The 26,113-nt window shown below is 37.8% G+C and overlaps 2 protein-coding genes across 2 annotated transcripts; one reads left to right on the top strand and one right to left on the bottom strand.

Moving 5' to 3' along the window:
* Positions 1 to 302: 302 nt before the first annotated feature.
* Positions 303 to 3,620, top strand: LOC149142357 (uncharacterized). Its single transcript, XM_089451460.1, has one exon. It carries the CDS (start codon positions 303 to 305, stop codon positions 3,618 to 3,620), a length of 3,318 nt encoding a protein of 1,105 aa, XP_089307586.1.
* Positions 3,621 to 19,135: 15,515 nt separating this feature from the next.
* LOC149142356 (uncharacterized) lies at positions 19,136 to 20,030 on the bottom strand. Its single transcript, XM_089451459.1, has 2 exons — positions 19,290 to 20,030; positions 19,136 to 19,186 (listed from the first exon to the last, which is right to left on the bottom strand). Exons 1-2 carry the CDS (start codon positions 20,028 to 20,030, stop codon positions 19,136 to 19,138), a joined length of 792 nt encoding a protein of 263 aa, XP_089307585.1.
* Between the last annotated feature and the right edge of the window lie 6,083 nt (positions 20,031 to 26,113).

Raw genomic sequence — 26,113 nt, 5'->3', positions numbered from 1 at the left:
CAGAAAATTACAAAGTAATCAGGAGTCACATAATCCATGGCACAGCATCGGATCACAAGGCCGTGGTTCTCTCCATGGACAATGGAGCAAATTGGGGCCCTCTTCCTTTTAAATATAACAGAGCCTGGGATTCCCATGAGGATTTCCGCAACCTTGTAAAGGACCAGTGGTCGATTGAAGTCATTGGCTCACCCCATTTCGTTTGGGAGTAAAAGCTAAAACACCTCAGGACAGCCATAAAGCAATGGGCTAGGGAAAATGAAACTGCTGAAAAGAAAAAGAAAACAGAGCTGCAATTCGAAATGGAGAGATGGCATAAAGAAAAAGAGCAGGTGCAATACACAGCCGAGGACCTAGACAAGGAAAAACAGCTGTATAAAGAGCTTTACAGGCAGAATCGCATAGAGGAAGAAGAGCAAAGAATAAAATCCCGCTGTCTTTGGTTAAAAGCTGGGGACAAAAACACCTCTTTTTTCCACAATAATGTTAAGATTAGAAGGGCAATCAATCAGATAGACCGAATAGAAGTTGAGGGGAGAGAACTGAGGGATCAAGAAGCCATAAAAAACGCAGCACATGCGCACTTCAAAGCCCTCCTTTCGACGAACCAGCATCATGACAGCGATGATTTCCTAAGTATAATTAAGAGCAAGATAACAGAGGAACACAACACCAAGCTGGAGCAAGAACCTACAATAGAAGAAATCCAAGAGACTATCTTTGGCATGCAGCAAGACAAGGCCCCCGGGCCGGACGGCTTCACAGTTGCATTTTATAAACAGCATTGGGACATTATAAAGAAGGACTTTGCAAGAATGGTAAAAAATGCATTTAGAAAACATAAATTGGGGGACAACACAAAGTCTTCTCATATAGCCTTGATCCCCAAGGAAGCCAACCCCAAATCCTTTGATAGATTCCGGCCCATCTCGCTTTGCAACGTCTCTTATAAAATCATCACAAAAATAATAGCAAACAGGATAAAGAATCTACTACCACTCATAATCTCAGAGAACCAGGGAGGTTTCGTCCCAAAGAGGCAGATCATAGATAATGTTATTCTAGTCCAGGAAGCAATACACAGCAGTTACAACAGAGGAGAGCGTGGAATGATCATTAAACTGGACATGGCCAACGCTTTCGATCGAGTAGATCACTCCTTCCTTTGTTCGGTCTTAAAGAACTTCGGCTTCTCTCCCAATTTTATCAGCTTGATTAGAGCCTGTATCTTTGATTCCTGGACCGCCCCGTTGATCAATGGCAGGCCCAGCACCTCTTTCAGAAGTTCCAGAGGCCTGAGGCAAGGCTGCCCCCTCTCCCCCTTCCTTTTCATTATCATGGCGGAGTCACTCAGCATCCACCTAGAAAATCTGCGCAGCAAGAGAGAAATCACAGGCATCCGCATTGAGAGAGGGATCAAGGAAATAAACCACTCATTGTTTGCAGATGACACTCTACTAATTGGGGGTGCCTCCAGTCTAATGGCTAGAAGGTTCAAAAAGGTCCTGGATGCTTTCCTCCAAGCCTCAGGAGGTAAACTGAATAACAAAAAGTGCAAGCTCTACACTTGGAATGTGCCTCATCAGATTCAACAAAGAATCTCCCAAATCCTGGAGATCCCTCTTCAAAAAAATTGGAGTTCTTTCCCTTATCTGGGCCTGCCCCTGGCAAAGGAACACATTAAAGCAGAAGTATGGACAAACCACATGGAAAAAATGAGAGGTCATCTTCAAAACTGGGGAGCCTCTTGGCTCAACCTAGCTGGCAGAACTATCCTCATAAAGGCTGTCCTCTCTGGACTTCCAATATATCAATATGCAATCATTATGGCCCCTGCTAGTATCCACAAACACATGGAGCTCATAATGAGAAGTTTCCTCTGGCAAGGAGGTAAACAAGACACCAAAAAATTCAGTCTAGTTAGCTGGGATCAAGTAACCCTTCCTTATGAAAAAGGAGGCCTATCTATAAAAATCCCAAGCCTCTCCAATCAGGCGCTGGGGCTCAAGCTGATCTGGAGGATTCTCATAGGAATTGGCTCGTGGTGGGTGGAGGCAATAAAAAAGAAGTATCTTAGAGGCCTAAATTCCAACATTCTCAACGACCCAATAGCAGACAGGCCTTGCACACCGATGTGGCGTCTAGTGAAGAAAGTTCTGCCACACTTCAAGGAAAATGTCTCCAAGCTCCCAGGTAATGGTCAAAGTATTAATATATGGACTGACAGAATATTGAACTCTAACCCAAGAACCTTTTTTCAAGAGCTCAGACCTTTGCAAAATTGGATGGAGGAGAGACACATAATCACCTTGCATGACATATCCTTATGGAACCAAAATAGATGGCAGGCTTGGAAAGAACTGAACCTACCTCCGGAATTAAAAGCTCTGTGGCACAATCTGAAGCTCTCATTATCTGGATTAGCTCCAACAAGCAAGGACAAAGAGGATAGATATATCTGGGATACGGGGGGAGGATCCTTCACGGTCAAGGAAGGATATAAATCTCTCCAAACCCCAACCCCCACTGCCAATTGGAACCTTTTCCCAGCTGCCTGGAAGACCGAATGTCTTCCAAAGGTAAAGCACTTCAATTGGACTCTACTAAAAGGAAGAATCCTTACAGCGGAGAACCTGAGAAAGAGAGGGATACAAGGACCTTCGATCTGCAGCTTCTGTGGGGAAGAGGAAGAGTCAATTAAGCACTCCTTCCTTCTCTGCTCGTTTGCTCAAAGTTGCTGGAACAGGATAACAAGACCCCTGAACATTAGAGAATTCCCTGATCAGATGCATAACCTCCAGAAGAATTGGAAAAGAGCCTATCCATACTCTAAGAAGGGCAAGAATAATATCATTAGACTCTGGAAATGCATCCCCGCTACTTTATGTTGGAACCTCTGGCTCGCAAGGAATAACCATGTTTTCAAAAACAAAAGGCCTAACATGGACAGGGTAATAGCCAAAACTATAGCAAATATCTCGGAGGTGGTAAGTGCAAATTTCATAGTTCTCCCAGACCAGGAGAGTTGGGCACAAGAGGAAAGGGATTGGTACAGTAATTTCAATGTGAATCACGCTCTGAATCCTCCTACACAGAATAAAGCCAATCAGAAACAGGCCAATTGGAAACTCAGGGGAACTAAAGACGAAGTAAGGCAATGGATAAGCAAGCAAGACCGCCCACTTCTGTTCTTTGATGGAGCATCGAAGAACAACCCTGGAGCAACGGGAGCAGGAGGAGTAATTAAAGATCAAGAAGGAAAACACATCTGCAGCTATGAATGGGGATTGGGAAAGACTTCGAACAACGCAGCTGAAGCTTACAGTCTCCTCCTCGGCACCACAATTCTATCCAACCTGGGACTAATGAATCCAATTATAATTGGGGACTCGGCTATCATAATCTCAGCAATGATCAAGGACAAAGATTTTAATAGAGAAGGCCTCAACAACATAAGAAAGAGGATCACAGAGAACACACGAAATTTGGGGGATGTCACCTTCAGGCATGTGCTGAGGGAGCATAACGATGAAGCTGACTCCCTTGCCAACAGGGCGGTAAACCGACAGCAGGGACAAGTATGTGAAAATGAGAAAATCTATGACAAAGATATCCCATAACCAGTCAAGTAGTCATTCAGTCCATCAGCACAGTCCCTCTGAATATTGTCAGATCAGTTATCATTCTATCTGCCAGTCCTTGGACGCTCATCCCATTCCTCACACACTTCCGCCCTCCCCCTCTCTTCTCGAATACAGCCACATCCGTGATCTCCCCCCTGGCACGGTAGGCATACGTCTCATCAGGCTTCTCGGACTGAGATCTTCGTATCCGCAGCAAGATATGCAGACAGAGCCCACAGGCTCCATTATCCCGCTCCATCATTCAGTTTGGCTCCCCCCCTTCCTTTATATACCTGCTCCTCCGAGCTTTCTTCTCATTCAATCATCGCAGCCCCTGTCTCAGCCAAAAAGATTTCGAAGCTTGGAAGGTAGCGAAGCTCAGAAGTTCGAGTTCCTCAGTGCGCGTTCAGAAGTCCGAGTTCCCTTCGTTTCCTCAGGCCAAAGCAAGCCACCATTCAGAGCTTCGTAGCACAGTATCCCTCCTCAGCCATCCTCAGGTATAGTACAAGACATTTCTTAAAACTTGGTTTACTAATCTGCTTCTTTCAAGCTATGGCAGAAAATAGACAACAACAAGCAGCACAGGAGGGCGCAGCGCAGCAAGGAAATCCCTTGGACAGAGTGTTAGGGAATGACACTTGCACTCTGTGTAAACAGCATGTGTTCATGATAGCCCGTTTTGTCAAACACCACAAAGAGCTGAGGAGTGATTTTCAGGCAGATAGTCGTTCCAAAAGAAAGAAGCTGGTTAAGCAGAGAAATGAAATTGAGGGACTCAAGGAGAAGTGTCAGCATCTGGAGGAGGCTATCAACCACATCAAGAAACTCACGGACAGCATGCAGGCGGAGGCATCCACCAAGGCAAGCCAAAAAGATGAACAAAGAGATGATCAGAGGGATGAAACAGTAAACCAATTCTGGTGTTAGTTATATGAATAGTAAAGTAAAGCTCATAGATGGTTTGTTTGTAAGGCAGTATAGTAGGTATCTTTTCCAGCACTTTCTTTTCAAGTTAATCTCACAGAAGTCACGGGCTGCGCCCCGATTTTGGACTTCACTTGTGACTGTTCTCCTTGAATCTTATGTAATAGCTCTAGCTTACACAGTTTTTTTAATATATGAGCAATCGATCTTGTGAAAAAAAAAATGTAGTTTCCTTTTAGCACCAAAATGTAATTAGCACTACTTAAACAAACCTTCATTGTTCCTTCATGATTTTCTGAGTTCCATCCGAACTAGTGTCTCCTATATGTGATCCAAACTGGTCTCCTTTCTATGATCCGAACTTCAGAGGAATCCTGGGCTTATTTCTATACTTCTATACACTATACCAAGCTCCTTCACCGAATCTTCTTCCACACCCTTATCTGAATTTTTGCACTGTAATTTACCTCTGAAATTTTTAGAGATATCAGAGTTGTTGACTATCCTTATGTGAAGATCCGAGCTGGGTATTTATAGTAGTCTGTCAATAAATAAGCCGACTTGTATACATGAATAGATGTGTCTTTATTTGTGAGCTGACTTGTGTCATTTAATTCATCTTGCAGGTCGACTTCAAGAGGAGATCCATGCTTGTCTTTTGGAGGGGTATCTAGACACTAGATTGACTCATATACATTTTAATTATGCTCAGGAAGAACTCTTCATACATGACATTAATTCTCTGACCTAATGATAAATTCTAAGGCTCTCAATGGGAGCCACTAAAAAATAAAATCTCTTACTCATGAAACCCATGAAGAAAGGCATACAAAAATACTTCTATTTCCTTTATTACATCATAAAAGTCACAATTACATGTCATTACGAAGACTGAACCTAGTTACACTTTTCAACACTACCTCTTAACTAGGGAGGTATTCATAATGGTACATGGTCATTCCCAATCTGACGAATTTCTCATAAGGAGAATTCGGATCTGTAACTCATTTGTATAGCATCATACCAACCAACATTTATATAGCAAAGCCTTGACTGACAGCTATATCTCTCCATAAGATCTGAGAAAAATGTTGGCGAGACAAATGATTTATAGACATCCTTATCATTGCCTCTCTCAGAACATACCCCACCCAGGTTCTCTCAGGATATGTTCCATGAGGACTATTCTTTTCTTGGACTCCGTAGTCCCCAAAAGAATATCGGTCCCCCATGACTACTCTTCCATGGGATTCCTTATCTCATCCTGCAAGAGCATCGAATGCCAAATGATTACACAATCCTCCATGTTGTCTTCTCAAGTGAAGCACAGAACAACATGTCTATCGCTCCTTCTTATACCAGGAGGTTTTATTCCTTTAATGTACTCATTCCTATCATAGAGGAATTTTACCTAAGATTTTGGATTAGAAATTTCCAAGTTTCTTCCAAAGTAAGAAACTTCTTCTCAGACTCCCTCTTAACCAGGGACCTATAGAAACTCTTTATGTGGGGATCCTAGAATTCTTCACTGCATGAAGAGCTCCTTTCTTCGATGTCATGAATTTCTTTAAGGAGTCTTCAAATTTTGGGAACTTCTATATATAGGGAACAAATCATCCATCACTTTTATCCATGAGTTAGTCATGTCCTTAACTCATCAGGAAGTGATCTATCAGTTTTTCTATCTGGCTTTGTTCCATGTCATTCTGCTTTCATGCCATATTTATCGAAAGGACATTACATCCTTCTATATGGTCTGCTTGGAAGTCATTCACAGATATTCCCTTTGACAGACCTACATAAGCCCAACTAGATGTTAGTTCAAGAATAATCACTAAACACTTCAAATCAGGTTTACCTTTGTGATGATCTTTCACCATGACATCTTCCTGTAAGTATCAACATCCTGCATGCATATTGACACATCTCCCACAAATGTTTAGTTTCAAGGGTCTCTATTTTTTTCCGACTTCCATTAGAGTCTGCACATTCTTCTGGGAGATCTTCTAGTCAAATCTTATTGGACTTCATATGTTGAATGCCTTCTACCTTTGTTGCTTGTTATCACGATCTCTTCCTACCTTTTCAAACACTTCATTCCTAGGGTCTTCCAGTCAGAGTTCCTCAATCATAGTCAACCACCTCATACTTCATATGAGGACATATTATGTTGATTTCATCTAGTGTGACTCATGCCTTCCGACATTATTTCATAGGAGGAGATTCCTTTCTGTTGATCATGCTTCTCAAAATAGTAGTGATCCTTGTTACCTACAACCATACAACATGACTTTATAATGTTAAATACAATCATACATACCTCATTTTACCTTTAGGTCATCTAGGCTTCTTTCAGTAGCTTCCTTGATTGAAAAGATATTCAACCCCTTGATCTTCTTCATCTCTCATGTCATCATACCATCATCCCATGAACTCCACAATTTGGATTTCTGATGAAACACTTGCTTCCTTTCTAGATTGGTGAATCCTCCAATGAGGGTTCCATCTTGCATATCCTTCGTTAGCAGATGTTTCCCTTTTAAACTAATGTATGATGAGACTTATCTTGGATGACTTCTCTTGGATTTTTGGAGCCTAGATAAGGGGCAGGATTCACGTAGTCTAACAAGGCGGAGGAGTTGCCCAGAAAGTTATGGAAATTCCGGTCATATCTAGAGAAAATCTGGCAAGGATTTTTGTAAATCTAATTTATAGCTGTTAAACTTCGAAATTTTAGGTGTCCTAGATGTTTTTGATTGCGTTGAATCGATTTCCACCATCAAAGACATGATTCAAAAACTGTTTCTACAAGATTTTTTGAATTTTTTTTACCTGGATTCTCGCCACTTTTAACCATCCGGGCAATTCCTCCGCCTTGTTAGACGACTCCAGCAGAATTACTTCATAAAGGTGGTTACATTGTAACTTGTCTTCTATTCTACGGTCATGCAGGCAGTTGGGATTTTTGGATACTCGATAAGGGGCAGGATTTCCTAGTGGTATAGGGATGATTTAGGGAAGAGTTTTGTGCTAGATTAATAGTAAATATTAATGAGCATCGATTTATTTTTAGTATAGTTTTATCTTTACTCCAGATTTAAGAGGAGTGGAGAGGGATTATTTTTTTAGATTGTAAATTTTTTAAAATAATTGCATTTTTTTTATCCCGTGATAATTTTAATGAATCTGTAATATAATGGTGTTAGTTTTATATATACATTATTTATATTGTATTTTTAAATACTATATAAAATATAGTATTTATTAGTCTAAACAAATTTTGATGAATTTAAACAAAAAAATTATAAAATTTTCAAACATTTTAACCATAAAAAATTACTTTTTTCAATAGCTTTACATGATATATACATAATATTTTTAAAACAATATATAACATATATATTGTTGACATTAAAATATTTTATTTATAATCCACGTTGATTCTTTGTGTTATTATGAATATTTTTAAATGTCACATGAATTTTATAATAAAAATTGAATAAATTACACATATTCTACTTATTATTTTTATTAGGAAATACCTATTATATTTTATTTTATTTTTTAACTTTTAATGAACATTTTTCCTTGGATATTGAATATTTTATTATATATAACATTAAAATAATTTCTTTTAATAAATATAGCTGAAGTTGATATCAACATAAATTAATTAACTTAGATTTAAATAGTTAGAGTGTTGAAATATTTTTGAAAAGTATAACGTTCAAACATTTTATTCACATTTTTTTTTACTTATTACTTTAGAAATCAAATTATATTGTCATACAGAGAACTAACTAAATATGCCTATTCATTTTTGTTTTTTTTTTGTTTTTCATCATAGCTCACATTGTTTTTATGTTTAGATAATATTTTATTTTTATTTTAAGAGGGACACATGTCAACTCCACGTCACCCACGAAATTACACATCCCCTCATACTAGGCTTAATCATTATTAGTTTATTAGTTTTTTCATTTTGTTTATTGAATATGATATTAACTTAGTCATATAAATTAAATGGCTAATGAATGTCAAATATCTCACATTGGATGCTTCTGTTATTCATGATTTAAGCCAAGATCTCTCGGATAAATCACATAGAAACTTTGATTCATGATTTGACCCTAATGTTTCTATGTGATTTCTCAGAAGATCTTGGCTTGAATGTCAAATATGTATATTATGGCATTGATGCAATGATAGTAAAGTTGGAAATAATTCAAATTTTAGGATTGGAAGTTAGCTACGTACATAAGAAAATTAATAAATTTAATTATAATTTTTCATTAAACCATGACTACCAAAAATATTTTTTGTTATTAAATCTTGAACACCCATAATATTGTTGAAAATAGCAACAAGAAATTCCAATTTAATTTGTCCTTGAATTAAATTGTGAATTAAGTTGTAATTATTCTCTCATAGCAACTTGTAAATAGTTAATTAAGTTTAATTAACTTAATTAAATTAGGAATTTCGAGTTGGAAGTCTTTCTAAGTCATGTATATGTTCTCCCTATATTATAGGGGTCCGGGATGAGTTAAGTATGAGCTGTAATTAGTTAACTCAGTTTATTGAGTTAAATCCAATTAAATTAGTTCCAAACTGTTTGAGGAACTAATAGTGAGTTAAGAATCTTGATTCATTGGTGCACTCAACTAGTGCTACTCAAGTTAACTGAATATTCCCTCATCATAAACTCATGCATGCTAATTCTGAGAAAGACCCAATTAAGACTAGAGTGCAGGGACAATGTACTATTTGTTTTAGATTTTTCTAAGTTGCATTAATAGTGCATGCATTGAGGAATTGAGGAATTTCCCTTTAAATACAGGCTAATTCTGCAAAGAATTAGAAGCTTGGGGGCTTCGAAATTTGACTAAGTATTAACCAAAGGAAGTCATCAATCGGAGGATTGGAAATACTTATGCAAGTTAAGCTTAAGGTTGAGCAGAGCATATTGTATTCATCTGAATTCTTTGACCAAGGGCGCAAGGAAATAGGAGGCTTGGAGAGCAGAGAAGAGGCTTGGATTTGGCTTGAGCTTGTTTGTGAGTTGGAGATTGATTTTACTAAGTGCTGGGATTGTTCTTGTGAGAACAAGCATTGTATTATCATCTTGGATTTCTGATTAATGCAATACAGATAGTGGGGTTTTGAGTTGTGGCTTTCCCCAGATACTTATTGTGTTATGTGCCATTGATATTCTTCCTCTTGTCGATTGTTGTTTTTAATAGTTGAATTGAGGCTTCTGTGATCCATATCAATTTATGAGAAAAAATATTTCGGCGAAAATCACATGATAGAACATTTGCCTACGCTTTTTGAACCAACAAGTGTGGTTCATCATCAGGACAAGTTGAAGAATCTGATCATGGCTATATCTTAGGGAGATCATACTTACTAATGGCTAGGATTGACTGAGAAAATGGCTATATTAGACTGGACCAGGCCAACGGCTATAATTGACCCAGAAAAGGCTATATTTAATTAAAATAATATTATTATGTTAAAAGGTATCTTATTTAATTTAAATAATAATAATAATAAATAAATAAAAATTATAACCACAATGAGTCAAAAATTTGGAGAATGTGATAAAATTGTATTATTATTAATAGAGTAATTTTAATTAGAATTATTCTTATTATTAATGGCTAGGGTGCCTCCTTAATATAAATTAATTAGTAAAACACTAATAGATTAGTGTGTAAGGATTTAATAATTATATGTTATAAGGTAAGTTATTATTCCAATATTAGAAAATTTAAGATTATTTTAAGATATTCTAATAATAATTATTGTTGTTATATCATTAATCTTATTAATGATGGTATGTGTAACTGATTAGCATAAATTTAATATCAAGGTTATTTAATGGGAATAAGTATTACTAGATCTAGGGATGTTAGTGAATAGTGGGGATCTAGTAATAACTAATATAATATTAATTATTGTTATACTAAATCATTTGGATTAGTTAAGAAAAGGTAATATCTTTATTAATATTTAATGTGTATTCCTATTAATATTAACCAAAAATAATGACATTAGTTTTATTATATTCTAGTTATAGTATTATTTTAATTATTAATGATTAGGGTAATTAATAGTTTTAGGAAAATTAGTGATAGTAAGGATTTAATGTATTATTATAGTATAATTATTAAATGAGGGGTAACCCATTAATATGAATTTATTGGTAAAGTTGTAAACATATGATAGGTAGGATAATTTAATTTGTTTAGATAGATAGGAAAATAGATAAATAAGGGTGATATTATTAAGAGGATCAAAGGAATAAGGTTCAAGAAAGCAGGCTAAGGGAAAAAAAAGGGGGGGGGGGGGGAATTATTTAGATCTCAATATGAATAGAGGGAGGGGAGAGGAAGGGAAGACACAATTAGGAAGAGAGGGAAAGAATCCAACAACTATTGATCTTCCAACTGTCATCTCTATTGAGATTGTTAGGTCTTCTTTCAATCTCAATGGCTTCCCTAAATTTTCGGTGATGGAATTGCGCAACCCTAGGAATAACATTGGCCTCCTCAATACAAACATGATGATTGGTTCTTTCCACATGCTCTGCTAATGCGGAAGATTTGGTTCTCCTGTGTCTAAGGTCCGCTACGTGCTCATTAATCCTTTGATTAATAGAGCGACTAGTCTCACCAATGTAGGGGGTTCCACAGGAACAAGGAATAATATAGACACCTTTCATATCCATAGGGTTGATAGGATCCTTCACAGAGCGGAGGGATTTACGAATGGTGTTAAGGGGTCTAAAGGTCGAGGGAATATTATGCTTCCTAAGAATTTTCGCAATCTTATCAGTGGTCCCTTGAACAAAAGGAAGATGGACTCCAGGGATTCATTCTTTGAGTTCTTTTTTAACCATCGATTTCTGGAAGCTTTAAGGAAAGCTTTTTGACCAAGGTGCCTAATATAACCATTCTCAACAAAGACATTAAGGAGATGGGATTTCTCTTTCTCAAAGCTCTTTTCATCTGAGATCCTTAGGGCACGAGTAGTGAGAGTGTTGAGAATGCCCAACTTTTGAGCCGGGAAATGATGGGAACTGGCATGAAGATATTGCTCTGTATGTGTTTTCTTCTGAAACACTTGGTGGGAGAGGGAACCATCAATATTCTTAGAAATAATAATATCAAGGAAAGGGAGGCAACCATTGACTTCCTGTTCCTTGGTGAACTTAATGGTTGAGGATTGATTGTTAAGATGATTGAAGAAGAGATCTAACTCTTCTTGGCCATGAGACCAGATGACATTAGTGTCATCTACAAATCTTTTCCAAAGTTTAGGAAGGAGTCGGGCTGAGGCCAGAGCTTTGGATTCAAAATCTTCCATAAAGAGATTAGCAACAACAGGGGACAGGGGTGAGCCCATGGCAACACCACAGGTCTGTTCAAAGAACTCTCCTTCAAAACTAAAGAAAGTGGAAGTGAGACAGATCTTAACAAACTGCGTGGTGTCGGGATCTGTTAGGCAGTTGATCACCTCCATTGCCTCCCTTATAGGGATGCAAGTGTAAAGGGAGACAACATCAAAACTAACAAGAATGTATCCAGGGTCAAGCTTCATGCCCTTGAGCTCCTCAACAAAGGACGCAGAGTCTTTGACAAAGGACTCTGTATGGACAGTTAAGGATTTCAGTTTAAGGGCAAGGAGTTTATCCAAAAGGTAGGTAGGACCACCAATAGTGTTGACAATGGGTCTTAGGGGGGGCCCCTCCTTGTGAATTTTTGGAAGCCCATAGATCCTCGGAGTAATGGGATTGCTCTCAATGAGTTTATGGTAAAGGGAGTTCACAGAGTTACAAGATTTGATGGCAAGAGCCATAGTCCTAGAGATCTTCTTAAGGCGGTTCTTGGGAAGTTTTTTATAGCTTCCACTATTTTGAAGATGATCTAACATCTTCTTCCATTAATCCTCTTTGTCAAGAATGATAGCAGCTCCACCTTTGTCAGCTTTTAGAACAATGATGTGATTTTCGCCGAAATATTTTTTCTCATAAAAAGATTATTTTTTTTCTCGATCTTTATGCGCTTTCACTGTAAAGAGTATAAGTAGATTCTTCTCTCTTGTTTTAGTAGATTACATGAGGTTGTGAATCTACATAATTTTCTACATGGTATCGAAGCTGGATTGTTTTTTTGGGCCGTGAATTTGCAAAGCAAATCAGAAAAATTGTGTGCAAAATTTTTAGAAAAAAATAGTAGATTGTATTCCTTGCGAAAAAATACCCAAATTCAAAAAAAAAAATCAGCTGAATCGAAGTTCGAATGAGGGAGATATTGTTTATTTAAAATCAACTCTTTTTCTAGAAAATTTCGTGACGATGGGACATAGGAAGATATGGTGAGCCTTACTCTTCTTGGACTCCTAAAGAGTTGGCATAATTATCAAGACTCTATCAATGGATGGGAGAAGCTACCATATTGGGAACGACTACTTGGTCAAATTTGATGCAGGAGGAGATCAGGAGGAACACCAGAGATGGGACCTCTTTCAAGGAAGTGGAAGAGGATTATGCCTTAGCGAGTAAGGAAAAGAGGGCCAAGGGAAAGAAGTCCCAAGGCAAGGAGGGAGGAAAGAAGATGGACTTGACAAAATTCAAGTTTTTTCACTGTCACGAGCACGGGCACTATGCCAAGAACTGCCCACAGAAGAAAGCAAGCAAGAAGGAGCCGACAGTAGCGGTAGCAGGTGAGACTCTAGCTTCACAATTCGAACTTGATTTCACTCTCATTGCATGCATGGGCGGCACTGCCATGGGAGGCGTGTGGTATCTTGATAGCGGTGTCTCATTCCATATGACGGGGAATAGAGATATATTTAGTGATTTTGAGGAGAAAGACCTCAAGTAGAACATAGAGTTTAGAGATGACAATAGGTATAGAGCTACCGGGATCGGTACAGTTCCCTTTCGGAGGGAGTCTAGTTCCCCTCTCAAGATCACAGATGTGATGTATGTTCCAGGACTAAGGAAGAATCTTGTTTCAGTCGCAGTATTGGAAGACCGTGGCTATGATGTGGTTTTTTGTAAGGGAAATGTTTTCCTTAGACACATAACCACTGGACAGGTGAGGTGAAATAGATCGATGCACGGGTCAAGAACCTGTATGCTCTTGAGGTTCGAGATGCATGCAAAACCTTGAGGAGAAAGGCAAAGGTTAGAGACTTGGTGGTTGAGAGGGAGAGTAAATTACCTCTCAACATGCAGCCCCAGAGTTTATTAGAGTAGATTACCTCTCAGCATGTAATCTAGCAGGGACAGTGTACTATTTGTTTTAGAGTAATCTACTAGAAATTCTACAAATATTTGTTATAAAAAAACTCTAAAATTTGTAATCTAGCAGGGACAGTGTACTATTTGTTTTAGAAATTCTACAAATATTTGTTATAAAAAACTCTAAAATTTGACACCCATCTTTTGAATATAAACACGTCTAATTATTCTCGTCCAACGAATAAGATGAATAAACCAATCATTATTATACTTAGTAACAATCATACAATTGAATACATTTATGAGGCTCTCTACTCAAGGGTTTGATTTGTAATCAAGACACATTTAGCATTTATGATGAATTATCATCCAATTTAGAAAGTATTTTAGTGAGTTACATTTATAAGTAAATATATAAGAGAGTGAAATATCTACATCTTTTTAAGTTTTAATAATGAAATTAATATGGAGAATTAAATTCTTTATTTTATAAACAACACAATTTTGTATTCTAATTCAATGTGTAAATTTAATTTTAAAATTATATTATTATTTATGACATAATTTAAATATTTTTTTCCCAATAAAACAGTCAATTATTATAAAAATATTTAAAATTTTATATATATTTATTTATGATAAAAAATATTAAAAATATTCAATATTTTAAGATATAAAACATAAACATTAAAGTAGAGAACCATATTTGAAACATTTATTTATGGAAAAAATAAACATAAAAAAACAGATACTCTCGAGTTGAATAATAATTTTGTCACTATTATTATTTTTTTTTCTCGATAACACTGATCTATTTATATTACAAAAAGTCAAAAATATTACAAAAATTACATCTGGGCCAAAGCCCTGTACCTTCAGAGAAGATATCAGTCATTGCTATCTTGCATAGAAGAGCGACACGTAGCATACAGTAATCGACACGGTGGATTCATTACATGACACGGTGAGTACCGAAACTGACACGATGGATGCATTACTGGACAAGGTGAACACAAATCGACACGCTGCGTATGGAAAACGACATGGTGAACATGTTGAACGACGCGTGGGCTGAGACTATGAACCGAAATTACAGACATAAACTCCATAATAGATGTACAAAATCATGAAAATGAAAAGGTCAGAGAAATTCATTCCTTGCTGCCCAGACTTGGCAACTGCTGAGTTAATCGTCATCCGTGGTGTGAGGTTCATCAGATGCTGGACCCTTGAGCTTTTCCGCTGCTTCCTTACCCTGGCACGAGCTCCTTCGAGCAGGTTCCTTACCCTGGCACGAGCTTCTCTGAACAGGTTCGCTGGGGCCAGCTTCATCCGTCTGAACCGGACGCGTGAAGTCTACAGTGGGAGTCTCCATGTCGACCCGCGGGACAGTCACCGTATCCAAGCGCCCACGAGCACTGCTACAATGCTCCACAGTAACCGACACTATCAGAGTGTTATTAGCAAAAGCACAGGGAATTCTATATCGAATGGCCGGATGTTCCAAGTGACCACACTCCGGAATGCCCCAATTGCCTCTAGCATTGCGGCCTGGAGGCCTGTTTTGCTCAGAGGTAAATTCAACTGAGGACGTTGGAGAAATCTCAGGCCTCTGAGAGGCAGAGTGCCCTCTAGCCATTCCTCTGCGACTACTCATCCTGAGCCTCTCCCTTGGCATTTGGCGATGGCTTCCCTCACCTATAATTCCTCCAGAAACCTTGTTCCAAGCAATAACCCACTCAAACGGCCTGGAATGCGGCAGAGAGGTCAGGGAGGCAACCTTAATAGCTCCCATGCTCCTCGGATGTTGCAGCGCATTGAATGGCGCCAACAACCTCCTGTACATTCCCCCGTCGTTCCCCTGCTCCAGACTAGACAGCCTAACTACATTCCTCTCCACGCAAAACATTGCGAATTTGCTGATTGCATCGCCTTCCGGCGAATTTAAGGAGCCTGCTCCTTGGCTTGGCGTGGCTTGTTCGGGCTGACAGAGGCCCATGTGACAAGCCACATGCCTCATAACTGTTCTAACTCGCGGCATGGACAGTGATGTCACCCGCATCCGGGAGAAGGAGATCTTTTTGCACCAGAGAGATGCAATCTTTCTTAAGTTGATCATCTTCTACCAAATCCATGGCCCCCGAGAAATACGATGTCGACTGAGTCGCTCCTTGATTAGCCAATCGATCTGCTACCTGGTTTGCTGATCTTCTGACATGCTTGAAGGTTATGTTGTGGGGAGTGAGAAGCTGTTCCTCCAAGGATTCCATACGGCTTAGCAGCCTCCAACTTTTTGCAATTTTGACTGCTCTGGCCCCTGCTTGTATTCGTTTGGCTGCCTCTATTAGTATGAGCGAGTCCCCTTCAACTTCAAGGGGAGAGAGGTTATATTGCTCGGCCAAACATATTCCTTTCCAAAGTCCTTCCAGCTCTGCCACGTTATTGGTATTTTTGCCTAGAGAGCCATAGTATAAGAGTTTCACCTCTCCTGAGTGATTTCTTATGACTCCTCCGAAACCTGCAGGGCCGGGATTGCCTTTGGCTGCTCCATCGAAGTTGATCTTGTAGGAATTTAAGGCTGGAGGGGACCATGATGAAGGAGAAGCCGATATGGAGCTGGGAGCCGTTTTTGCTTTGACCAGGGGCTTGAGATCTAGATCCCATGCCTTCATTATTCTGCATTCTTGAGGAAGATCGGGCCAGTCTGTGTCATTCCAGATTCGGATGGCCAGGGTTTCTTGGATATTTTGCTTGAGAATGAGCCAAAGATTATCCATGGAACGGTATGTATTGTTGAAGATCCGATGGTTACGCTCTTTCCACAGAGTCCAGTACAGGAAGCCGGGAATGATACTCCATAGAGAGTTTAGAATTTGACTCTTAAATGGATTTTTGACCCAGTTTCTTATGTTTTCCGTAACGTCCATCTGTCTGGGAATTGCTCTCATATGACAGTTTTCAACTTTCTTCCAAATTTGTTTTGCGAGTGGGCAGTCTTCCATTAGATGACTGATGGTTTCATTATTGGCATTGCAGTTTGGGCATCGGGAGGGCCCTATGAATCCTCTTTTTAGTAGATTGTCCCAAGTAAGGATGCGCCTTTTACTTAAGAGCCAGATGAAGGTGGAGATCTTGGGCCATAGTCCTTTGTGCCAGACTTGCTTCCAAATTTGGTCTCTTTCTTCTTGGAGATTGGAATAACGCAGATGGTGAGCTTCTTTGGTGGTGAAGGTGCCCCTGGTTGTGTATCCCCAACGTAATTTGTCCTGCTGGTTTGAGAGACGAATTCTCCTTTCTTGGAGTTCCTGTTCTATTTCTGTATATGTTTCTCCTTGCCAATCTGTTTGCCATTGTTGCGCGGGTTTCCATATATGAAGATCGTGATTTGAGGAAGTCTGCCAGAACTGGTGAACCTGGGTGTGACCTATTTGCTTCATGTGTGCCTGCCAAAGAGGTTTGTGGAACAAATTTGCGAGTTTTGGGAGCTGTTGCCAAGAGTCCTCCCAAAATCTGGCATCCGTCCCTGAGTGTATTTCCCAAAAGCTGTGTTCTTGAATGAAACAGCTTTGCTTTTTTGCATTGTTCCAGATGAGTGAACCTTGCACCGTTGGGTTGATTCTGATGAGATCACTCCAACTGCTGCCTCTGGCATATTTTGCTTGCCATAGTTGAGCCCATGGGGAGTTCGGTTTGGAAACCCAGTTCCACCATATTCTGGCACCCATTGTATTATTGCTATGTAACGGATCCCGAAGGCCTAACCCTCCTTCTGACTTGGTTTTGCACACCTCTGTCCAATTGACTAGAGCCCATTTCCTGTTTAAAGCAGTGGAACCCCAGAGGAAGTTGCGTTGCAGAGTGCGAATAGCCTTCAGAATCCCTTTTGGAGCTGCCAGGATGGAGAAGAGATAGAGCGGCATTGCTTGCAGGACAGATTTAATGAGAACAAGCCTACCAGCTAGATTAAGAGCCCTGTAGGTCCATGAGGAAAGCTTTGATTCAAGTTTGTCCAGAAGTGCTCTCCAGGACACCTGTTTGATCGCAGAATCGGAAAGAGGGGCGCCTAGATATTTTGCAGGTAAATGGGAGATGGTGAATCCCAGAGATCTGGCAATGGATCTTTGCGTGGTGGGGGGGGTATTGAAGAAAAAGAGCTGGGATTTGGAGGCGTTAATGGAGGTACCAGAAGCTTCAGCAAAGATATTTAGAAGGGTTTTGAATGCGGCGGCTTCTTTTACAGAGGGATGCCCGAAGAGCAGAGTGTCATCAACAAATTGTTGATGGGACTGTGGAGGGCGGCCGTGGAGAGATAAACCTTTGAGCGCTTGGGATGAAACGGCTGATTTGAGTAGCCTACTTAATCCTTCGGCCATGAGGACAAAGAGAAAAGGCGAGAGAGGATCCCCTTGCCTTATGCCCCGAGAGGATTTGAAGGGAGGAGAGGGAGATCCGTTCAATAAGACTGAAAAACTTGGAGAAGTAATGAGGCTCATGATCCATCTGGTCCAAGTTGCGTTAAAACCAAAAGCTAAGAGCATTTTACGTATATAATTCCAGCTAAGTTTGTCGAAGGCCTTTGAGAGGTCAAGCTTGAGAAGCATACCTGGTTTTTTTAGGAGCTTTAGAGAATGTATGACTTCATTTGAGAGTATTATACCATCCATGATTTGTCTTCCCTCGACATACCCTGTTTGCTCTGGAGAGATTAGTATAGGTAGAAGAGGTTTGAGACGATTTGCAATGACCTTTGAAATGAGTTTGTAGATCACATTGCATAACGCTATTGGTCTGAATTTCTCAGGTTTGCTGGAGGCTGCTTCTTTGGGTACCAAGGCTATGAAAGTTGTGTTGAGGGCTGGGAGGACCCAGTGCATGCAACGAGATTCATCCACTAGATTCCATACTTCAACTTTGATGAGCTCCCAAAATTCATGAAAGAAGTTGGCTGTAAATCCGTCTGGCCCAGGTGCCTTGCCATCTTTAAGTTGGGCCATGGCTTCTTCGACTTCCTTCAGCGAAACAGGTTGGAGAAGCTGATTGTTGTGTTCCTCATTGATTAATTTGGGAATGTGCTGTGTGATGGCGCGGATTGCTTCATCTCGATTGACTTCAGGTTCCTTTAGAATGTCCTTGAAGTAGTCTGTGAATTCTTTTTCCATTTCTTCATGAACTTCAATTCTATCACCCTGTTGGTTATTGACAAAGGTTATTTTGTTGTGCATACGCCTTTGAATTGTAGTTTTGTGAAAGAACTTAGTGTTTTTTTCCCCTTCTTTCAGCCAACTGATTCGGGATTTTTGTTTCCATAAAATTTCCTCTTGTTGTTGGCGTTCTTCTATCTGTCTCCATAGGCTCTGCTCTTGTTGAATTTGTTCTTCGGTGCGTCCTGCAAGAATGAAATTTTGTTGAAGTTCTTTCATTTGCTGCTCCAGCTTCTGTTTGCTTTCCTGTATGTTGCCAAAATGGGTACGGTTCCATCTTTTTAATACTTGTTTCAGATGTTTTAACTTTTCCTGAAACTGATACATCTTGGCTCCCGCTGGTGGTGAATATGATGTCCAAGCTTGAGTTACTATGTCCTTTAATTTGCTATGTTGTAGCCAGAAGGCTTCAAAGCGAAAGGGTCTGTTGCAGCCATGACCTGGTCTTGACCAGTGAAGCAGAATGGGCCAATGATCCGAGCCACTTTGTGGAATTATTGAGGTGCTGAAGTCTCCTCCCAGGTGGATCGCATTGTCAGATATAAGAAAACGATCCAACCTTGAGGCTATATGGTGTGCTCCTTTGCGCTTGTTGGACCAAGTAAAAATACCATTGGAGGTAGGAATGTCCATGAGCTGATTGTTCTGGATGAATTGCTTGAAGCCCGAACTGTCGCTGTCGAGCCGCACTCTGCCTCCTTGTTTTTCCTCCATTGATTTTATGATATTGAAATCTCCCCCCCCAATCCACAAGGGGAAACGTCTATTTGTATTAAGGAGAGAGATCGTGTCTAAGAGGTCCAATTTTTGCTGAATCGACTGAGGGAAATATACATTGGTGAGGTGCCCATGAATGTTGGTGCCTATAAGATGGAAAGTGGCTTGAATGAGATGGAGAGTGGCATGGAAATTGTCCAACGTAACTATCTGCGGATTCCATAAAATAGCCAAGCCGCCTGACGCCCCTGAAGCGTCGACAGAAATTGACCTACTGCCTGCCCATATTTTGCTGCCAAGTTTATCTATCATTGTGCTACTGCTTTTAGTTTCTTGGAGAAAGACTACTGCTGGTTGTTCTTGCATAATCAAGTTTTTTATCATTCTGTGTTTTGAGGGACTGTTGAGTCCTCTGACATTCCAGGATGTGAGCTTCATGGAGATTGCGTTGAGGGTTTGAAGAACTTTGTCAGCTTGGGAAATAACCCCGAATCCATTAATGTCTCCCCAATTGTTATTGTTCTTTGAAGGTCTGTTTTCCGGCCTCTTTTCTTTGTTTCTTTCATGATTTTTTTTCCATCCCAGTGACTACCACCTTGAATGCCCAGACTCTTGTGGTGATGTACTCGCGACAAGACTCCTTCAATTTTATCTATTTGCCAGAGGGGGATTGATTCATATTCTTTTTGTTTGCATGCATTCTCCAATTTGGAGATATCCAGCTTGGAGATATCAAACTCTTCTAAGTTTACATCTGCTCTGTCTTCCTCCATAGTGATCGGAATGTTTTGCTCCATTTCCTCAATATTATCATGAAGACTTAAGGCGAGAGCGGCATCAAGATCCATATCTGAAGCTATTTGATTTTCATTCAATTTGGATTTCCCTTTGGAGGGTAAAGGGGGGTCGAGATCTGAGACAGATTTGGTGAGCATCAGAGGGGAAGCATCTGCAGGTTTGGAGATGGTGGGATCCGAAGGAGATAAGGAGATGGATCGGTTGGGGGGGGTTTCAATGGGGATTTGATGGACCTGGATTTCAGAGTGGGATGGATTTGGTGAGTCCTGAGAGGCAAGAACCGTGAATCGGTTCTGGAGGTTCACCTTGGGACCTGGATCAGGAATGGCCTGGTTTTTCTTGGCATGCCGGCGACGAGTGGGGACTTTGGTATAGCCATCTTGATCCTTATTTGTCTCATTCGAAGGAATAGATGGCTGAACATTTAAGGGGCAGTCACGGAAGAGATGGCCGTGCTCATGACATTTTCTACAGCGAAAGGGGATATGTTCATAATCTAAAGACTGCTTCCATTCATAATCATCGTGAAAGAGACTTACCGTGTCTGCAAGCGTCTTGGTTAGGTGCATCTTGACGCATATCCTGGCATAGGAGGTGTATTTGCGAGATTTTGTTTCGGTAGCAACTTTGATAAATGTCCCCAGCTTGTTGCCTATATCAGCCAGTGTCTCTTCTTTCCAATATTCCACAGGAAGTGAATACATTCGAATCCAAACAGGGGCCCAGCTGAAGTCTTCTTTATCCGGATTGAATCTTGGCTTCCATTCAGTTAGATACAGACCGGAGGAGTTGAAGAAGTACGGGCCACCTTCAAATACTTTCGTTTTATCTTCGAGACAGTTGAAAATAGCTGTGAAGAAACCCTTTGGGCCAAGCTGCAACGTCACTTGTCCTTTTGGCTTCCATTTGGAAGCTATCCAGCCTTGTAAGGCTTTCTCTGTGGGCCAAAATCCCAGAAACTTTCCAATGAGAGCGTAGTCCTGCATGTATTGTATTTCGCTATTGATACGGTGGCTGGGAAGATCCACCTTGATTGATTCTGCCGCTTTGGGTATGCAGGTCCTGGAAGTCGCTTTGGTCTTGGATGATTCCGCATTGGTGTATTTGTCCTTGTTTTCTGTGTCCTCTGCATTCTGGGCTGCATGCTGCTGTTCTGTCTGCGTCCTTTGCTGGTTTTCTTCTGTGTTTAAACCTGTGTCTGCAGTGGGCTGGATCACAGGCTTTTGCTTGTTGTCAGTCATATGTGTGTCCCGTGGAGGGGAGGCAGAGCTCTCCCCTCCTGCGTCTGGTATCATTTGCGGCCGTCAATGGAGAGACCTGCAGAATCGATGGCAGGTCGAAAAAATGGCGGCTAGGTTTTTTGTTGTCCTCTAGCGTATCGCCTCAGAGCGCATTTTTTCATTCGCTTCTATCCATATGGAATACTTCCTGTCACTATTATTATTACTTTAAACGGATTATAAATTAATATTTAATATTTAAATGATGTAGCAACATCAACGGAATTCTCAAATTTATGAAGTCACTTCGTTCTTCTTGATGCACCTTTATTTGCAATTTTTTTGTTTCTTTCTTTTCACTTAAACAACATTGACTTTGCAACCAATATTATTAAGTTTTTTATCCGCATTATATAATAATTATAAAAATTATAAAATTTTGTAATAAAATCTTATTTTGTTATTCAATATTGAATACATTTATGAAGCTGTCCGTATGGGGTAGCTCAAGCGGCAATATCTTGGGTTCGATTCTTGTGCTACCCTCTCTGGAAATATCTTGGGTTCGATTCTTGTGCTACCCTCTCTGGAAATGGGGTGAATAACGGACATGTAAAAACTCGAAAATGAGAAGGTCTCACCTAAGCTTACAAAAAAAAATACATTTATGAAACTCTCTACTCAAGGGTTTGATTTGCAATCAAAACAGATTTAACGTTTATGATGAATTATCATCCAATTTTAAAAATATTTTAGTAAATTAAATATATAATTAAATATATAAAAAGTGAAATATCTACATTTATTTAAATTTTAATAATCAAATTACTGTGTAAAAATAATTTTTTTATTTTATAAACAACAAAATTTTATAGTCTAAGTTTAATTTTAAAATTATATTATTATTATTATGACACAATTCAAATATCTTTTTCCAATAAAATTGTCAGTTATTATAAAAATAATTTAAATCTTTTATATATTTATTTATTATAAAAAAATATTAAAAATATTTAATATTTTAAAATATAAAACATATCTGAAACATTTATTTATGAAAAAAATAAACATCAAAAGAAAGATACTCTAGAGTTGAATAATAATTTTATCACTGTTATTATTATTTTAAACGGATTATAAATTAATATTTAAATGGTGTAGCAGTGTCAACGGAATTCTCAAATTTATGAAGTCACTTCGGTCTTCTTTATTGCAATTTTTTTGTTTCTTCTTTTCACTAAAACAACGTTGACTTTGCCACCAATATTATTAAGTTTTTTATCCGAATTATATTATAATTATAAAAATTATAAAATTTTGTAATAAAACTTTATTTTGTTGTTTAATCATCGGAAAAATATTGGAAAATAAAACAATATTTTATTTTAGTAAAATTTTGTCAACAATGTAATTATTTTTACTCAACTAATAAAATGAGTAAAACCAATTATTTATGTACCACATGATGTTTATTTCGTGATAAATATTTATGAAACTTTTTAGTCAAGGAGTTGGATTGGTAGTTAAACAATGCTATATAGTTAGCCTTCTTGCCGCTTAGCTTAAATATAGTTAAATTAAAGTAAAAAACCTGGTTCGAAAGCAATTGCATTACATAAAAAATATATTCTCTAACTCAAGGATCTAGTTAATGTTCATTGAATATAATTATATTTGCATTTACAATTGAACTATATTAATTGGCTTGCCTGAAAATATGGGTTTTGTGCAAACTAGAATAACATATTCTCACATTTTTTAAACATTATGGTTAATCATATTAATAAAATAACTTTGGAACTAAGTAAAACAACATTAAGAAATGATACATTTTTTAAAATATGGTAATGCTTATTGCTGAAAATATAAGAATTAATTTAAATTGTTTTAGTTATTTTAATTATATATTTATTAATTTTAATTATGATTTTATTAATTTTAATAATTGTAATTAAAAATTAAAATAATTAAATTATGAAACCTAATCAATCATTTCAATCATAAGAATTGCAATGGATGATTATTAGATTTTGTGAAAAAATTAATGATTGACTTGCAATTTTGTTAATTGAACGAATATTATTAGAGTTTGTAATAAATTAATGATTGATTTGCAATTTAGTTATTTGGATGAAAATAACAATATTCATGTCATACTGAAAAGAGATTAAATTAATTTAATGTATAATAATTGAATATTCTTTATCGATTTAATATGTGTCATTTTAATTTATAACATAGTCACTTAATATTTGTAATTATAAAAGTTCATTAACATAAAAATAAATAAATAAATTATTAAGTATGCAAAATTTACTTTAATCAAATAATTCTATGCCCAGTTTGGCTTTTGAAAGTTGCCTCCTCTTCCTTGGCAATCTTTTCCTCTGACTTGACATGCAGTGGAGTGGGCAACATTAACACGTGGAGGTGAAAAAAATACAGTTTCAATAGCTAAGCGAATCTATACCAACTATATTGCTCCTTCTTACAAGTCCTATAGACCTCAGTGTGTTGGTTGCCATGTACTATTGATATGTATTATTTATTTATTTTAGAGGAGTGAAAATGGTCTGTACAATTTTTAAGCTCAATAACTGCAAACTGCGAGGGAGGTTTTGCAATTTTAAGATTTTGGTTGAAATCTGCTTCCTTTACAAGAACACAAAGATCTTTTCAGAGTCCAAGTTACTGAAATTACAAAAACTCGAGAACCACTAAAGAACAAAATTTAATTGAGTTACAATGGTTCTATATCAATATAGCTAAGACATAGATAGATAAATAACAAAGATTCTGATCAAAATCCAGTTCCTTGCTTGGGTTGTGAGGGCTACATAAAGAGCATTGAATAATGAAGAGATGTTGGTGACAACTAATGCATTTTTTCTTTTCTTTGTCTACATCTTTGTCATTAGTTGTTGTACAATACGACACAAAGAAGCATGACCGATGAGCTGAATAGGCTCCAGACCTGGAAAATCGACATATCGACGGCACAAGAATCATAGCACAATAAGACGCAACCACGAAGAACCAATCAAAATCAAAAGAAAATGAATTAAAATATTTTTAAAAATACATTATTTTTAATTTGTAAGGTAAACTTTGCATATAGTGGTTTAATTTTAAGTCAATCTTAAAACTAATTTAAAAGCCATTGAGATATCGATTGTGATGTCTCTACCTGTGGCATGGTAATAAGTTATGTGTATTTTTTCCATGCATTATTATTTCATTTTGAAAATATTACTAAATATATAATATAAGTACAATAACATTAATAAATGTGGTTGATAAAATTTGATACAAGTATATCAACCACATTTAGTATTAATTATTCATAAAAATTAACATTAATAATTTGATTATTATTTATAAATTATATTATTATTTTGAGTTGAGTGTGTAATAGTTTGTTAAATTTTTTTAATGAAACCCAACGTTTCGGGCTTCTACGCGAGTTCATCTTCAAGGGAATGCCAATTATTTTTTAGAAGATTAATGTGCTTGGTGTAGAGCTAATGGAAGTTTAATGTCAAAATTTCTTTTTAGGGGTCTACTTGATAAAATTTGAATATTATTTATTTTATAGTTATTATGTTTTTATCAAGCCATCTTTCACATTCCATGTATGTGAGGGCGTCTAGGGATTGCCATAAGTCAAATTGAAGAGATGAAGCCAATGAGAGGTGAAGATTCAACAGTTCTTGTGAGATTTTAATTAAATGGAGTCTTGTAGTTTTGATTTCATTTTTTTGTTAGGGTTTCACTTAGTTTGTTGAAGATGGGTAAGTTATGGTCACGTCGGAGAGGATGTTTACATTAAGCGAATTTTGGAATAAGATTTTTTTCTCTGTAATGTTTAAGAAAGATTAGATTGGATAGGTATTTAGCTTTAGATAATTGAAGCTTCTAAAAATGGGTTGTGTGTCCATCTTATCCCTTCCATTGCAAGACTTGATGATGTTGAATAGTGAGTCCATATAGGTGATTTAATTTGAGTTGAGTGTAGAATAACATATTCAAAGTTTTTAATCAAACCCAACGTTTCAGACTTCTACATGAGTCCATCTTTAGGGGAATGCCAATTATTTTTTAGAAGATTAATGTGCTTGGTGTAGAGCTAATGAAAGTTTAATGTCAAATTTTTTTTAGGGGTCAACTTGATAAAATTTGAATATTATAGTTATTATGTCTTTATCATGGAGAGATGAAGCCAACAAGAGGTGAATATTCAACAGTTCTTGTGATATTTTAATTAAACGGAGTCTTATATTATTATTATTATTATTTAGCACTATTAATTAATCAATAAATAAACAAGATAACTAATATTAATAATTAATAATTAAAAATAATATAAATATTTTAAGC

The sequence above is a fragment of the Pinus tabuliformis genome, chromosome X (assembly GCF_031772625.1).
Source record: "Pinus tabuliformis cultivar Carrire ecotype Pingquan chromosome X, CPIR1, whole genome shotgun sequence".
Lineage (NCBI taxonomy): Eukaryota > Viridiplantae > Streptophyta > Pinopsida > Pinales > Pinaceae > Pinus > Pinus tabuliformis.
The sequence above is the reverse complement of the archived record's forward strand: the minus strand, read 5'-3'. Positions and strand labels throughout refer to the sequence as shown.

Coding starts and splice junctions, on each gene's coding strand:
- LOC149142356 (XM_089451459.1), bottom strand. CDS start 20,030: ATGATAGATAAACTTGGCAGCAAAATATGGGCAGGCAGTAGGTCAATT. Junction 19,187..19,289: donor AGTTAAAACATCTGAAACAA/GTATTAAAAAGA, acceptor TCATTCTTGCAG/GACGCACCGAAGAACAAATT.
- LOC149142357 (XM_089451460.1), top strand. CDS start 303: ATGGAGAGATGGCATAAAGAAAAAGAGCAGGTGCAATACACAGCCGAG.